Here is an 18,009-nt window from a genome sequence, read left to right as displayed (position 1 = left end):
ACGGTCAGCCACAGAGGTGAGGGTTTGAAAATTAAACAGAACATTTCCAGGAAATGTCAAGAAGCAGCGTCCTACTGTTGTGGGGAGGGCAAAGAGAAGGGTTGCTTAATCTGGCAGTTGGACGCCGATTGGTGGTGGTACTAGGAACGGTTTCAGCAGCAGGGGTGTTCACGTGTGAGGGGGGAGTGGAGACCGGACGGTGGAGGATCAGGGCATGAGGGGAATGTTCTGCCTTGCTCACCACCGTCACCTGGGTGCTTGGCACATTGGCAGTTCCTGAATATCTGAATGAATGAGAAGTAGATACAGTGCTTTCAAAAGCAAAGGCTCCGGAGGAAAGGAGAGGGTAGAGGAGAGGATTAGGTTCAGAGGAGGAATGTTTTTTTTTGTTTTTTTAAAGATTTTATTTATTTATTTGACAGAGAGATAGACAGAAGAGCACAAGCAGAAGGAGTGGCAGAGGGAGAGGGAGAGGGAGAAGCAGGCTCTGCACTGAGCAGGGAACCCGATGCGGGACTCGATCCCAGGACCCTGAGATCATGACCTGAGCCGAAGGCAGACGCTTAACCATCTGAGCCACCCAGGCGCCCAGGAATGTTTTTTTAATTTGTGAGAAACTTGAATCTATTTGTACGAAAAGGGAAACGCGGCTGTAGAGACAGAGAGGCTGAAGATGAGGGAGGGGGGCTGGCAGAGCTCTGACTCAGAGTAGACTGGAAGGAGTGGGGTTTCGAGCATACTGTTCTCAAACAGGAAGACGACTGACAAGCATTCATAACTATTGGAATTGTGATGATTTAAGATACTTATTAAAAACACATAGCACACTCTAAGCCACTGGTTAGTGTTGCTGAATTTGAAGACAGCTTTAGGCTAAATTTATGTTAAAAATGCAGTGGGGGAAATCTAAAGATACCTTATGTGTTCTGAAATGAACTATGTTCTTAATCGTCATTTTATTACTTTCCGATAGTGAGGTTCCTTCTCTCTTTTGGCATATCATGAATACATCTTTGTGCCTAAAGGACAGATTCACATGAAATGAGTGCATTTTCAGCCCCCACCCCCCATTGTTGAGCAGCATTTGGTACGGCCCCAGATCTGTGCATACATCTTTGCACACCAGAGCCCCGAGAGCTTGCATTTGGCTTTTACAGAGGCAGTAGATTCTGATACATGTCTGCTTAAGCCATCAGCAGAAAACTAACAGGCTTCCTACAGTCTCTTTGGAAAAACCTGTTCCTGTCGCTCCCTTTGTTCTCCATCTCAGAAGATGCACATCAGGGGAGCTGCCTGGTAACTGGAGCGTTCACTTGACCAGCACTGAGCTTCGGTTCACTTGTTCACTTTTCACATCCATGTCATCTCCAGGACTCACCGAAAATAGTCAGAGGAATCCCTGTAGGTGGAACTTTATTTTATGTTTTTCCTTCACTGCTTTTCTTTATCATTTTTACCTCCATGCTTGAGTACATTGCGGTGTTTGCATGGTAGACAGATGGTATGTTACTAAAAAGCAGAAATTAAATTTCAATTTGATTGGAATCTTCAAGCAGTACATGCTAATGAAAGCATGATTAGTTTCTTTATATTACCAAGTAATAATTACCAAACTAATAACTAAAACAAGTAAATTTAAAAATGTTGCATGGAAATCTGGGACTTTGGATTTTATAATATTGTGTCTTATCCTCCATCAGGCGAAATATACCAGACAGTCATGCAGGTAAATATAAAATACCAGGAAAGTCATGGCAGCTATCAGAATAATGAGTCCAGTTCTTATGGTACAGCTCCATAAAACTAATTCGGCATCCCTTGCTGCTCATGTGTGCATTTTGCAGCAAGCAGTTAATATAGCTAAATATGTGAGCCCTAGCCAACGGTGGAAAGTTAAAATTCATCCTATGTCTACTATATGGGTTTATCTAAAATGGCTGATTTTCCCAATGGATTTTGAAAATGTCATAATGCTTCATACGGCTTTAAAAAATATGCATCCTTTTCCTGATTCTGCAGAACTTCAACACACCTTGTATCACTTGTTGGCTGGAGGCCATGGTTTTTGTGATGTCTATATGTGGCATTTTTATAAATACATATATGAGGATACTAAACTTGTGGAATTTACTGCAAACAATTATACCTTAAAACTAATCAGTGGGACTTTTTTTTTGTTGAGAAATCTATTTATCCATGGAGGAAACTGAATAATTTTAAATAATTACTGCATTTTTTTTTAAACTCCATATTATGCCTTTTAGGTGTTATGCCATGTTAATATATCATGCCCAGTCAGAAGCCCACTTGTTTTCAAGGGGAAAAATGAAAGAAGTACATGTCCCGATATCTTATTCCATCATGATTACTCTGTTTTTAGATCACAAATAAGAATAAGGTACATCAGACTTAAGTTAAATGGAAAGTACCTTTTTCTCTCTCTCTCTCCTGTCCATCTTGTGTATAGTATTAGCAAAACCCTTCAGGCTTCTTCAGCTTAGATATATTCACTGAAGCAAAATGGTAGCTCAAGAATTCGTTATAAAATTGGAGCATTAATGGAATGAAATTTTAACTTGAGGTATTACCACCTTCTTGTTCATTATTTAATCAGGAATAAACTGGTTAGAGTGGAGGAAGTGAGAACTTTAGTGTTTATTTTTAAAGTATTTATTTATAGGGACTTTATAATAAATGGCATTTTCTTCCCTCAGCCATACTATCTTAACATAGTTGTTTTAAGAGTAAAGCTTTGAATATAGATATAATCTGGTATTCAATTTTAAAACTTCATATTATTCATTTAAGAAATTACTCCCTGAAAATCTTGCCTTGTTGATGAATACTGGCAAGATTTTTAAGTATCTGCTCTTTCCCCCCCCCCAATATATGTATATTCGTCTTTAAAAACCAGGTTTATATCTTGTAACTTAGTATTTAAGTAAAGTGACTATCTATGTCCTGTAGTACAAAAATATTTATATCCTGTCTGCTAATTTGGGTTCTTAGTTTATTTTTAAGACCCAGTTGATTCTTTGTTCTAATCCCCTATCAGAAGATGCCATACCGTGGCATGACCTAGGACTCTCGAAGGTGATGTTTTATATTCAGGGGGAACTGGAGTTCTAACAGCTTGTTTGGGTATTAAACTACACAAAAGTAGAGCCTTGAGTTTAGGTTGTGATGCTTAAATGTTACCTTTCTGTGATTACTTATACTGATTACATACCACTGTTGTATAACCAGTAATTATAGAATAGCGTGTTGTAGCACTGCATGAGGACAGCTTTGTGTTGTATATCATATATGCTGGGTATCATGAATGAATACAGCTGTTCTGTTTCATTACCTTTCTGCCGGAACACAGTATAAACTTGACAGCAAAAATTACACCTTTCAGAAAAGTAAATTCCAGTACCACAAAAAGGAGAGCTCTATGAAAATGTTACCTGTCAGGTTCAGAAAAAGATTTTATATGGAGCTGCGTGATTTCGTGTCAGGTTTTTGTGCCGGAAAATAATGTGTAGGCTCTTGTAGTGGAAACTGTTTCGGGCACCTTCTCAGAAGACTGGTAGCTGCCTGGTGATTTTTAGTGACTTCAGGACAGGGGAGAAGTCAAGTGGCCCTCTGAGCCCTATGCTCTCTCTCTCCTTAAATATTCATCTGACTTTCCTTGTGGATCTGTGCCCATTCCATGAATAAAAGTCTATGAACTTTGGTCAGTTTGACCACAGTTGAGGAATAAAACAGTGTTTACCCTAAGATAAAGGAAGTAACTACAGAAACACTGGAACCATACCGAGGGGTTTACTTCATGTTTCTCTAGTTCTGAAGGACGGAAGCGCTCATATAAGATAACAGAGAAGCATAAGGTACTTACTAGCAGGCTGCTCACTTCCAAGTCTCTAATTACCATCTAGAAAACTTATGAAGGAAGTACTGTAGTTGTAGATACGATGAAATTGAACAGTCAAACTTACTAGGTGAGGATCACTCATAGTTCTGTTAACGTTTAGTTTTAATTGAAAGTAAAAGTACTTGTAATGAAAATTGTCTCAGTAATTTCAAAAATGGAATAAAAAATAAATAGTATTTGAATATACAAACTTGACACCAGGATTTGTTCCTTTTTCATTTTGTAAAATTAACGTGGTACAGAATACCAGCTGTACCATTACAGCTATCAGAGTATAATCCTATTATTTCTATTAAAATTATAATAAAGAGAAGGAAACGATTAAGTATCTATAGTATGCTGGCTTATTCTAGTATCACAGTAGCTCAATTAGTATGATAGTTACTAACCCATAAGGTGAGAAAATTGAGACTCAGAAGTTCAACAAGTCACCCGACCAGTGAGCATCTCGACAGGGATTTAAACCCAGGAATGTCTGCCCTCAAAACTTGTGTTTTTCCATAAGAGACTCTTAATCATAGGAAACAAACTGAGGGTTGCTGGAGGGGAGGGAGGTGGCGGGATGGGGTAGCTGAGTGATGGGCATTGGGGAGGGTATGTGTTGTAATGAGCACTGGGTGTTATATAAGACTGATGAATCACAGATTTATACCCCTTATTATTATACAAATAATACATTACATGTTAATTAAAAACAAACAAACAAACATGTTTTTCTCACTTCGCCACAGCAATTCATGGGAGGTGAGGAAAAGCAGTCAGTAAAAATGAGACTAATTTTCTGTTCCTGTAGTTTTTTCTTTATGTATTGTATTTATAGCTATTTAGCGTATGTCCCACTCTTTTTCAGTACCAGATCAACTTAAATTCACACACTTTAATAGCTAAGTAGCTTATTGAGAGTTCATCTTTAACTTCTTTTTAACTGCTTATTGGTCTTGCTGAGTTGCTCTCCTTCAGTTATGCCTGTTTTATTTATCTAAATTTTGCTTAGTTAACATACAGTGAAGTATTGGTTTCTGGAGTAGAATTCAGTGATTCGTCACTTACATACAACACCCAGTGCTCATCACAAGTGTCCTCCTTAATGCCCATCACCCAGCTAGCCCATCTGCCACCTACCTCCATCAACCCTCAGTTTGTTCTCTATTATTAAGTGTTTCCTATGGTTTGTTTCCCTCTCTCTTTCTCCTCCCCCTTCCCATTATGTTCATCTGTTTTCCTTCTTAAATTCCACATATAAGTGAGATCGTGTGGTATTTTGTCTTTCTCAGACTGACTTATTTCACTTAGTATAAAACTGTCTCTAGCTCCATCCATGTTGTTGCAAATGGCAAGATGTCATTCTTTTTGATGGCTGAGTGGTATTCCACTGTATATACACCACATCTTCTTTATCCATTCATCAGTTGATGGACATCTGGGCTCTCTCCATAGTTTATGCCTGACTGTTTTAAGGACAAATACAAACAAAAACCCAGTGTAAGAAAGGGCACTGGGGGCAAGCTGTTGGATGCTACAGAACCCTGGAAAGATTCCTCTGAATTTGGGATGTGGAATGAGGCTGAAAACAGGACTGAAAGACAGACTTGTGAAGGCCTCCTGATCCCTTCCTTACACTGTACCTGGGTCTGATGTGAAAAATTGAACTCTTCTGAAAATATAGTCTTTTTACTTCAGATACTGATTTCTACCTAATAGTTTTAAAGGAATTTCAGACAGCATCCACTTTCTCTACTTCTGGAATCGTATCTTAGAAAAACCTTTTCAGTCCTATAATCCAGCATCCTATCCTATATAGAATCCCTTTTTGGGGCAGTTCTGAGGATGTTTATGTAGAGTTGGTTGAACATCCTTATTCTCCATTGACTTTCCTGAGTTTCAGAGTCTTAGTTCTTCCACCTTTTTAACCACAACACCTGGTTGAAGATGCTTTGTTCTCTTGGTCATCCTTTCCGGGCACACTGTGGTGTTTCAGTACCTTGAAACTGCCATCTTCCATGAACCATGAGACACGATGGACTCTGTAAAACAAACTGAGGGTTCTAGAGGGGAGGGGTGTGGGAGGATGGGTTAGCCTGGTGATGGATATTAAGGAGGGCACGTTCTGCATGGAGCACTGGGTGTTATATGCAAACAATGAATCATGGAACACTACATCAAAAACTAATGATGTAATGTGTGGTGATTAACATAACAATAGAATTAAATAAATAAATAAACTGCTATCTTCAGAAATGGTGACTAGTAACGTAGCATTCACTTTTTCACCTGTTCAGTTCATGTGTAACCACAGTGCCCATGTCTTCTTTAGTAGGAAAGTGCCCCCATATATTTTTTTTAATGACTATAAAAACAAAATGTCTCTATTGTGGACAGTTTACAAAAAGCCACCAAGAAAAAAACTGAATCCCTAGTCAGAAGCAATCTCAAAAGTTTTGGTGCACACACACACATACACACACACCCCTTCCTTGACTTTGATGGGGGTTATGTCCTGATAAACCCATTCATTGCAAGTTAAAAATGCATTAATATTCCTAACCTAGTGGACATCATAGCTCAATCTAGCCTGCCTTGAACATGCTCAGAGCACTTATATTAGCCTACCATTGAGCAGAAGCATCTAGTACTATTTCATATATCATTAGCCTGGGAAAAGGTCAACATTCAGAACTCAAAGTATGGCTTCTACTGAATGCATATATCACTTTTGCACCATCATAAAGTTGAAAAATTGTGAATCAAACCATTATAAGTCGGGGACTGTGTACGCACACATACGTATACATACACATAGATATATCCAAAGTTGAGATAGCATATAAACAATTTTGTTCCTTGTTTTTTCACATTATGACTATTGCCTCATTCATTATAATGAATTTTTTAAAAATACTGTTCTCCTGTTGTTGGAAATTTAGGTAGTTGCCAATTTTATGCTGTAGTTAGCGCTGCTATGCATGCATATTTTCTTAGGGTCACATTTTTTTTAAAGTCTAAGGGTATCCCATTTTTTCGGTTCTTGGTGTCTATTGACCATTAGCTCTTAGAAGGGTCATGCCAGTTTGCACCTTCACTAACAGTGTGACTGGACTGCTTCACATACCCTCACGTGAGAACTTTTTTCTAATACAATAAAAGTAATACGTGATTATTGATTGAGGTGCAGTGGTGAGATGAAATTTGATTTATTGGTCTTTCCTTGTGAACTCCTCCCTTCATGCTTTTGGCCACTTTCCTGTGAGGTTCTTGGGTATTTATTGATGTGAACAAGACTGTTAACGTATTAAGGGCCTCACATTGTTGTCCTGTTTATTGCAGATATCTTTCCCAGCTGGTTATTTGCCCTTTAATTTGTTTACTTCGTTAATTACATACAGAAGTTTCACATTTTAATATATTCAAATGAATGTTTTAAAATTATGTTCTCCATTGTGTTTATGCCTAAAAAGTTTTCTCCCAACCCTAAGAAATAAATTTTAAATTATAATTACTTCTAGTTTATTTTTTTATTTTTTTTCTTCTAGTTTCTATCTAGCTGATTTTTATTTGCTGATTTTACTACTGAACCCTGAACTTATTTTGATGTGCAGCATGAAGTGAGCCCTCAGTTTTTTGCCATTTAGGTCATTACTTTTTTCTGGAGAACAGCACAGGATTATTCCCTAGGTCTGCTGTTGGCTGATTTTAATTGGTCAAATTAGACCCTGCCTGCATGGTGCCTGGACTTGAGCAGCTGAATGTAGCTGGAACAAAACCAAACCCAGCCACCTTTCCCGGAGGCCCCGCGTTACCTCGTGTGGGCGGCTCCCTAGAGCGCCTTGCGCACAGACTGGCCGTCCTTCACGGCTCCCCTTCTCTCAGACTGCTCACCTCCCATCTCTCCTCCTTCCTGATCCGTTTCTCCTGATTTCCCTGAGGGATAGAAGCTGTCAGAAGGGGACTCGTGTGCATTCCCTCCCCTGATGTTCCCGGCCGACTGCGTCTGCTTGCTATCTGTCTCCCCGCCCCCCCCATGCCTGGGGACTGTCCCTGCTTCCAGAGCGACCGTCTCCTCTTGTGCACTGCATCCTGTCTGCTCGCTCCTCCTCCGGGGCTTTGGCACTTTCCCCCTCTCTTCCTGCATCATTAGTTTGTACCTCCTGCTGAATCAGTCCCAAGGATTATTCTCATTTCCCCATAGTTCCCTGTCTTGTTCTGTCTCCTTTGCCTTGGCGTCCTTTCTGCTCACCCCTGTGAGATGGCGAAGTGCCCCTGAGCTCCGTCCTTGGACCTTTGCTCTTGCCTCCTGTGGTCCCAAGGCTTGAAATGCCATCTGATGCTAACGACTACCCGAGTAAACAGCTCCTGTCCTGGCCTCCCCGCTGAAGTCTCGACAGTTCCTGCAGCTCCCAGCTGGGGATCCCTAGGGCCGTGCTCGTGGACATCTTAGCAGCAGCAGCTCGTCCGCCCGCCTCCCTCAGCCTCCTCTGTGTCAGGAAACCTAGGCCAGACGCGGCCAGAAAGTGCGGCTGGGTTCCTCTCTGGCTGTCACACCTCATGCCGGTTCCTCATCAGTCCAGTCAGCTCTGCCTCTGCACTGGACCCCACACCTGACCCCCTCTTCCGGTCTCCGCCACAGCCTCTGGTCCAGGCTGCACCCCCCCGCCCCCGCTTCCACTCCCACCCACCATCTGGAGGGTCACCTCCCTGCCCAAGACGCTGGCTTCCTGTCACACCGGCAGTACCACCTGAGCCCTTCTCGGGGTTCGCGAGGCCCTCCCCACGCAGCCCCTGGCTCCCTCTCTGGCCTCTCCTCCCATTCTCTTCCCGCTCCTCCCCTCCGGCCTCCGGCCTCCTGGCCTCCTGCCTCCGCGGCCTGGGCGTCTCTTCTGGCCCTCGCTGCCCTTCTGCCTGGCTCCTTCGTTCCTGGCTCCTCAAGGGTCTCCTCCTCTTAAATCGTGCAGCCTTCTCTCTCTCCCTTTACCTGGCTTCGTTTTATTTAGGATGTATTTTTATTAATTTTTTTTTTTTTTTTTTGGTCTAAGTGCAAACCTGACATACGTTTATCTAGCTTTTCTCTGTTAGAGCGTCTGTAACAGTGATGGACGCAGCACTGACCCCATGTTCACGGGCTGAGTGGAGAACTGTGACAGCGTCTTACGTCCTTGCTTTCTGACTGGGACGCCTTTCGGCTCTGTTTCCAGACATTGCCAGAGCCCCTCACCTGACACTTCACATCCGCCCCTGTTGGGGTAGCCTCGGGGGCTCCCTGATCCCCGCAGCCGTGTCTCCCACATGTCAGTCACGTGAGCGTCACTTCTGCAGCCTTTGTCTTGCCCATGCACAGTCCATACTGTTGTTAACTGATTTTCTGTACATCATTTGGAAGTTGTATTTTAAAAGTACAGTTATTGTTATAAATGGAAAATTAGTGTCCCTTGACACAAGTACAGACTAATTGCAAAAGTAAACACGTAACTATTAACACAGTCCAAGCCCCAAATGACCTTGCCTACAATATTTTGGAAAGCTGAGCCTCAGGATCACAGCTCTTTAATATGGTGGATAAAATTCTTCTCGAAAGCCGTGCTCGCCTCTCCGGCTTCGTCATGTGTCCCTCTGTATCTAGTACGTCACAGTCCAGAAACACTTCATCACCTGCTTCAGCCTTTGGTCAGGCACTTCTCCTCGGATCCATCTCTTCCCCTGCATCCCTCATCTGGCTGTTACACCTTCAACCTCTGAGGGCTGCTCAGTTGCCACCTCCTCTAGGAAGGCCTCCTTGAAAGCAGGTTAGGTAGGTACCCTCCCATGGCACCCTTAGTTGCCCCCCATCTAATTTGTATTAAACTGTGGTTTTTTGCAGTGCGTTTTCCACAGAAGTAGACTGTGAGCTCCCTAAGCACAAGGATCCTGCCACACCCATCTATGTAGGCCTCACACAGGGCCAGTGCCCGCCCGCCCGTGCATAAATGGCAGATGGCTGAACCCGGCCCTGGGGGCTGAGCCGTGCATGCAGATGGGACAGAGTGGTCGGGCTTTTGGTTCACGGGTACAGAAGTAAGATTGGCCTGTTTCAGAAGATTGTGAGATGTTTTGCCCAGTGGATATGGGCCAGGAAAGGAGGCAGGGGGTGGAGAGGCCACCTGTGGAGAGAAGTGAGGCCAACTGCTGGAGAGAAGTGCCCAGCAAGGTGGGCACGCAGCAGGTTGGGTCCGCCTCGGTCTGGTGCCACCGCTGACTTGACTTCTGCACATGTTTCCAGGCGGGGGGAGAGAGTGAAGTCTCAGCTCAGAGAAGGATGTCCAAGTGGGAGTATTATAATTAGCAGAAATGGGAGGTGTTAAATAGAGAAAGTGGTGGGGGAGAGCGGGCACAGGATCTTCTGAGTGTCAGGAAAGGAAGAGATCGATGAAACACTTGATTTGTGTCTGCAGGGAGCCGGGGAGATGGCAGAGGACAGGGGAAGAATTTGGAGAGCGAGGGTGGAGGTGCGGTGAAGCAAGCCTCCTGTGTATGTGTTAGTTACGAGGCCAAGTTGAAAAGGACTTGTTTTTTGCATTGAAGTTTTTGGGTGTAAGTTTCCCAAGTATCTGCTATGTTCAGGACTTGAGGGCAAAAATGTTTTTTAAAAAACTATTCCCCTAGGAAGCATGAAGCCTGCCTAATACAGGGCTTGCCTGAGAAAATGGGGTTGCCAGAAATGTTTTCCGTCCTGAAGCTTTTACAGGAGTACCACCTGCTGAGTTTGTCTTGAACCAGACAGTTTCTTGAGAAGTGTTTTTCTCCTTAATCTATAATAAAATTCAAAAAGAAAACTTAAGTCACGCTGAGAGCTATTTTGCCAACAGGCCGCACGGCCTTGGTGCTGACTTTTCCCTCTCTTTTCTTTCCGGGAGCACTTTGTTAGCGGTGGCATTTTTGCTGCCCATTTTGCCGATTCCGTTCCCTTGTGCCTGAGTGAGACCGAATACCAGAATGCCAGCTACAGCGTGAAATATTACCGTAACGCTAGAGCACCGTGTGGCCTCCTGCCCGTGTGAGTGATCGTGGAGAGTAGTGCGAACATGTAGGGCATGAGCGGGTTGTTTTGTTTTTCCTTCCTTTTTCGTTTGCTTCATATGCAGCCTTTTCTCCTATTGCCCTCAGAGGAGAACGCGTGTGTTTTGTTTTTCCAGAACTGTGGTAAGAAGGTTTATGTTACTGTGTACCTTTTTTTAAACTTAACGCTGGAACAGCACAAAAAGGTATTTTAAAAAAAAAAAAAAAAAGGCTCCATGAAAACCAGAAGAAGATATGCCTTTAAATGGCAGATTTGGTTTGTGTAGAATAAACAGTGAAAACATTGCCGTTTTCGGGAATCAGACTGTTGTGCTAGCCTAGCAATATGACGTGCATTGTATTCAGAGAACATACAGCAGAAAATTGTGGTTATGTTTATACAATAAATCTGTTTTCACTTCTCTGTTCAGAAAAATTAGTACATATCATGCCATTGTGGAAAGCATTGAATTCAGACCAGAGCCCTCTCGCTCTTCTTTTAAGATTGTACCGAATAATATTAGGAAACTTGGTGCCATTCCCATTTTGCTCAAGAGAAATATCCAAGAATCTCACCACTAACTAATAAATAGGTTTGTGTTTTGTCACGTCCAGGTAACTCCAAAGAAACTCTCCCTTTGAGTGGTTAGTACTTCATTACCCTTCTCCTCGCCCACCGACACTTGAGCATCTGGGTGGTGCTGTGGGGCTGCAGGGAGTTGATTTCCACGGGCGTTGGAGAGTGACAGTAGGTGCACTTCTAATAATTTTTGGTGAAAACCATATGCTCAGAGTGGACTGAAATGAGCGTATACAAGACATCCCAAATTGTACGGGTGATGTACTCTGAGTCTTCAAGGGTCTCAGATCCTTGACAGCTCCCTCGTGCTTGTGCCTGGGCTCAGCTTCAGTTACTTAACTTTCTCTAAGGGAGCCTCATTTTCTCCAGGTCCCCTCCACCCCCCAGCCATGGCTGATATGCTCTTGATCCATTTAGGAAACGCGTGTGTTTACTGCTGTCGCATCCACTCTGTGCGGTGCTACGGGGGCAGAGGTGACTATAGAAGAGCCACTCGCGCCTGCAACTCCAGCAGCGCACAGGGACCCTCAGTCAGTGCTGAAGGGAGGGAGGGAAGAAGTCGTCCATTTGTGCCACCGTCTACCTTTTCTCCTTTTCTCGATGCTGAGAATATGCGTGGGATTCTTGTTTTGTGTATGTGCTCAGATTCTGGAGACATGGGCGTCGGAAACAAGGTATCTTTGTACCGTTTTGAAATACTTAACCATCTGGATTTATTGTCTTTCTGACAAAGACCTTTAGCAATAGGTGCAGAGACTCTCCTTTATGTTTTAATATCATGCTAAGAATTTATATTAACTGCATGCAGCAGAAAAAAAATGCTTATAGAGCGACCTTTCCGTTTTTTTTCATTTTTGAGAATTTTCCGGAGTATGGGCATGCTTGGGTGGTTCATTCGGTTAAGCATCTGCCTTTGGCTCAGGTCATGCTCTCAGGGTCCTGGGATCGAGCCCTGCGTTGGGCTCCTAGCTCAACAGGGAGCCTGTTTCTCCCTCTCCCTCTGCTGGCTCGTTCTCTCTCTCTCTCAAATAATAAATAAAATCTTAAAAAAAAAAAAGGAATTTTCCAGAGTTGACTCTTTACTATGGTTTATATAATAAGCTCATTAGAGTTGACTAGCCCCAGAAATTATATTGATTGGATAAATCATATTCCTGAGATTATTAAATGGCCTTTGGTTTAGTTTTGTTAATATATACCATGCATGAAAAGTTTCCTGTGTGGTAAAGATGGAAAATGATTACAAAAGTGTCTCCTTTTGTAAATTAATGTTGACCATTTTAATTTTCCTAAATATGATATTAAAGACCAGACTACAAAATATAACTGGGAAAAAACAGGGTAGGTGGAAATAGTAACTTTACTCCTATTTAGGGGACATACAAGGCTTAATCCTTAAACCATCCCTTTCCGGTTAAGCTAGGTATATGTGTACTTGTTTGGCAGGGTGGCAGGTGAGTGAGAGCATGGAATCTGGACCAGACTAGGCGTACTGAAACCTTTGCTTATCTACTCTGGGTATGTTGTGTAACCTGGCTGAGCCTCAGTTTCCTTTCTTCATTAAAGCGAAGATGGTAATGGGACCGACATTCTTGAACTGCTGTAAGGATTAGCTGGGTTGGTATGTGTAAGGGGTTTGCAACAATGCCCGGCATTTCCCTAAAAGTACCATGTGTAGTCTATCACTACAGAGACAAAGCAAACAGCTTAAGTGACTTGTTTTCCATTACCTGGGTTCTCCGTCTCGTGAGGCGTAAAGATACCAGAACAACAGAAAAATCAAGTCTAAACCTTCCTAGGTCCCAGAGTGGGTTTCCTGTACATAGTAAATACGGGTTGGCCGTGTCTGCTACAGTGAGTAGGAGGACCCCATCAGCACTTCAGCACCCAGGCTGGGTGTGAAGGGTCTGTATGTCCTTGGGCAAATGCCTTAGCCTCTGAGTCCATTTGCTTGTCTATAAAATGGGGATAATAGTAGTACCTACCTCACTGGGCTTTTGGGAGAACAAATGAAATAATAACAGTGCCAGCCATATAATAAATACAGAATAACTGGTCAGCCCTTTGTGATTATGAATTCACACTAACTGTAATTCTCATTGATGGTACCCCTAACTCTTCATTTTGTGATTAGCCATAGGCTCTTCCTTTAACGAAAACAGTGGTAAAGTTCTCTAAGGCAGTTTTTCACGTGCAAATATTAATGGGCTGTTTTTATCACAAACACATCTTCAGGACTCAAACTTCGGTTTCAGAAACAGTTTATTAACGTTCAATAGTAAGATTAAAGTAGGATATTAAAATAATTTTGGGGAAAATGTCTTAAAATTACAATATGAAAAAATTTTTAAATATTTAAGAATGAGGTACAGATATTGAGATTTACAGATTTATTCTTTCCTCACATTTATTTTGTACTAGCTCAGTCTAAGCAGAGGATGTAAAGATAAATAAGACTGAGTATTTACCATCTTGAAGTTCACAGTGCAGTTGGGAGGCAGTCAGTGGTTATGGTACCAGGAGACCCCAAGCTTACAAAGGGGGGCACCCAGAGAGAGGGTGTCACCACACCTGTGGAATTTCGTGCACCTGTTTGTGTGACAGTGCGAGTATCTTGAAAAAGATCCCACGTGGCTACTGAAGCCCCAGGAGCAGTGGTTGCAGTGAGACTGAACGAGGGGGAGGGAGAATCCCTCATGGATCTGTGAGTTATGGTCTTTATGGTGAGGTTCAATGTGACAGGTAATACACCTTTTCAGTCTTTTTAATTTAGATTGACAGTTCTTTGCATAAATATGAACTGTGACGAGCTGAAATCTTTTCTTTGATCAAGTAGGCAGTTAAAAGAATTATTATACTTCCCCTCCCTTTTTTGTTACAGAAATTTTCAAATGTACAAAAAAAGAGTGTAATGGAAGTCCATGTCCCCATCACCCAGTTTCAACAGCCAACATATGGCCGGTCTTGGCCCATCCGTTCCGCCTGCCCGTTCCCTCCGCACTCCATTTTTAAAGGCAAATTCCATGAAATATCATGTCTTCTATAAATATCTCAGTGTATACCTCTAAAAAAATAAGATTTTAAAATATACCCACAGTGCCGTTATTATACCTAAAATAATATACTTCCTTAATACCATTACAATAGAAAGAGATTGTAATGTTAGGTTTCTTAGCTTGGGTGACTCAGACGATAAGCCCTATGTTGTATTTCTGTAATACCTAGTTTACTAATTTCTATTTTACTAAATGTGTGGTTTTGAATTGCTCTTTATTTTCATCTGGTACTGGTGGAAAACTTTGCCCTTCCTCCCTTCTAGGTTCTTTGGCTGATCTAATAATTAAATTGACATAAGACAGATTACAGGAGAAAAACAAATTTGATCTCGTACATATGGGAGCCCCATAAAAATACGAGACCCAAAGGCAGCCGGGCAGTTGAAGCTCAGGTGCCATCCTGAGCTAAGGAATGGGAAAGGGGCCTGGGGCTTCAAAGGCGAGGAGGATTCGCAGGAAGATAAAAAGAACAGATGTTTAGTAACCAGATGCAGGTGGCTCTTTCAGATAACAAAATTGCCTTTGGTGATAGCTCTTTGCTAGGCCAGGCCCCCCTCTCTAAATTCTCTTAGGCAGGTAAGGAACAGGTAAAAGTTTTTCCCCCCGCATCCACTGGGTCTTGATTGCCTTTGGCTCAAAACAGTCCACATGCCAAAGTGGCACATTTTTGGTGTGGCATAGTCTCCCCTCAATATTGTCTAGTACGCAGTTAGCAAACTGCCTTAGTTAACATTCCAGTGTTATTATCTTACCAGAAACTTTTACCTTCTTAAAGTGGAACCTGACAAAAAGTCATGAGTGCAGTTGGCTCACCGAAAGCACTCCCTGAAAGAACAAAGCTGTAACTTCAGAAGGCGAAGTGTCGTGCTTCCCAGGATGGTGTCCAGAGGCATCCAGCGCTAGACGCTGTGCCGTCCCCGGCCAGGCTGCGGTGCGGCCCCAACCAGTCCCGGCGGCCCCGAGCCCCTGCGCGCACAGCAGGGTCCACCTTTCTACCGAGGAGGTGGGGGAGGCACCCAAATCGGCACGGGGTGTGGGCCCACGCCTGCTTCGAGGAGTCCATGCCACGGGCCTGAGGTTCTTCCAGCGGTTCTTCTCCGGGTGGGCCCCGTGTGCCCCCGACGGGATCGAGCCCGCCCGCCTTAAGGGGCAGAAAATGGCTGTGAAAGGGTCCTAGGCACAATCGGAGAGTCAGAAACCTAAATAAAAAAAAAAAAAAGAAAGTAAAGTGTTTACTCCACAAGCAGAGCTGGCAGGCCTCATGGGTCTTCGAGAAGAGAAAAGAATTTAACTTTTGATCTACCAGTGAATACCCTGGCTTAGAAGGTGGAGATTCTGGGCCTTGCTCAGAAAGCCAGAAGTAAGCAGGTCTAAAACTAGAGCATGGTTAGAGTACCTAGCTCCTCGTCCTCACACACAGGCTGACAAAGTAACAACGCGTTTCCAGGTTCCTGTTCCGCATCCTCCTGTTGTTCTCTCGGGCACTGAGGCGAGGCTCAGGAGCAGAACTGTTTCTGCTGTTTCTCGAACAGCTTTTCTAAAGTAGGCCCTATCCATCCCGTAAAAATTCTGGTAGAATCCCATTTGTTGTTTCAGGCTGCTTTAATGTGTTCCACTGTGACATACAGCCAAACACGTTTGTCTTTGCGTAACAGGTCGTAACAACATCTCTTGTCCCCCTTAACTTCGTAAAGCCTCGGTTGCCACAAACAGGTTGAATTGATTTTTTAATTAATGCGTTTTAGTTGAGTTTGTTTCTGCTAACCATACTATTTTATTCTGACCTCAGTGTTACGTGGAGTCTTCCTGGGTGAGTACAGGATGGAAACAAAACAGCGTAATCAGCCAGGCTTCTCAGACCAGGACAGACTTAACGAAGTTTGCAGGAGGGGAAAAGCAGCCCCAAATGTGAGTTCATACTTACAGTGGTGGAGGAATTGGGTGGCTGTTGTCATCAGTTCAGAAAGTTTTGCAGGATTATGTTAAGCACGTGCATCTCAGCAGCACTGCGGCCTTCTGGTCTGTGGGCTTCTGGTCAGGACTCAGAACTGCTGAGGGGCTCGTGCATAATGTCAGTAGGACGCAGAGGCACTTAAGGGGAACCAGCATTTTGGCTAATAGCGTATGCAGTACATCAGATAAAAACCTGAAACCGCCCGAAGAGAGCAGCCTGCACATCACAATATCTTTTTGAATAGAACCCGTTTTTGCAGACCAATGATTTAAATCCTAGATTGTTCGGGGCGCCTGGGTGGCTCAGCCGTTAAGTGTCTGCCTTCGGCTCAGGTCATGATCCCAGGGTCCTGGGATCGAGCCCCGCATCGGGCTCCCTGCTCGGCGGGAAGTCTGCTTCTCCCTCTCCCACTCCCCCTGCTTGTGTTCCCTCTCTCGCTGTGTCTCTCTCTGTCAAATAAATAATAAAATCTTTAAAAAAATAATAATAAATAAACAAATAAATCCTAGATTGTTCATTAGGTCTTTATTTGAAAATATGAAGTCTGTTTTCATGGGAGAGTCTTCTGGCAGGCTGTGTGTGTGTGTGGGGGGAGGTACTTTGTTTCCATTTAGCTCCTTCTGTATCAATTTCAGATTTTTAGTTTATTCCAAAAAATGATGGTTCGTAAATAAGGAACTGATTCAGTCGGTCCCTCGGCCTAAGTAGATCACAATGCTAAAATGCGGTTTTATGAAACCGTGGGCTGAGTATAGCCGTATGGGTCTTATTTTCAGATTTTTTAATTAAGGGTTTAATTATTTGGATTTGGATTATATATGTTGTAAGTGTATTTGAAGGAAAGTAAAAGCAGAGTCTTTGGAGATGATGTAGGTGATTTGGCTTTCTGTTTCCAACTGTTTATTTAAAGCCTCAACGTGAAACCAGGCCATTTGCACCCTGGTATCTATAACGGTTGCCCAGAGACAACCCAAGGTTTTTAAAAATGAATTTCTGCCATAATCAGTGTTTGTTGACTCAACAAAGATTTGTGTTTGTCTTCGTTAAGCGTTAGGAATTCAGAGTTGAAAAGATTCTTACCTTCAAGGGGCTGACGTTTGGCAGGAAGAGATAGAAAAATATAATGAGGTAGTCGCTTTATTAAGAGCACAGCTGGGCATATTTGGAACAGGAGGGAGTCTCCACGTCATCTTGGGGCGGTTGGGAAAGGAGCTTGGAAGACTTTGGGTGAGCAGTCATTTTATTTTGTAAACCTTAACAGAAAGGAGTACGGTTCGTTGTTGATAGCCCACTGTGTGCCAGGCACTCGACCAATGAGTAGGTGTACCTCTTGTTAAAGAACAAAAATTCAACTGAGTAAGTTTGAAGATCTAATTGGTGTTGTTAAGCGATTTGGGAATTGGGCTCATGAATTGGGCAGTGTCCCATCTAGCAAGAAGGGGAGGAACTGAAGAGTTGTACAAATTGGAAGGTTTTT

The 18,009-nt window shown here is 43.0% G+C and overlaps 1 protein-coding gene across 1 annotated transcript in view; it reads left to right on the top strand.

The window, feature by feature from the left end:
* Positions 1–653: 653 nt before the first annotated feature.
* Positions 654–18,009, top strand: part of LOC116644822 (dysbindin-like) — a 51,828-nt gene continuing 34,472 nt past the window's right edge. Inside the window, exon 1 of the mRNA XM_032424660.1 lies at positions 654–1,401. Within this exon, the coding sequence (XP_032280551.1) occupies positions 1,359–1,401 (43 nt within the window). The 5' untranslated portion in view covers positions 654–1,358. The remainder of the gene's footprint in view (positions 1,402–18,009) is intronic.

Source organism: Phoca vitulina, unplaced genomic scaffold (assembly GCF_004348235.1).
Source record: "Phoca vitulina isolate PV1807 unplaced genomic scaffold, GSC_HSeal_1.0 scaffold31, whole genome shotgun sequence".
Taxonomy (NCBI): domain Eukaryota; kingdom Metazoa; phylum Chordata; class Mammalia; order Carnivora; family Phocidae; genus Phoca; species Phoca vitulina.
The sequence above is the reverse complement of the archived record's forward strand: the minus strand, read 5'-3'. Positions and strand labels throughout refer to the sequence as shown.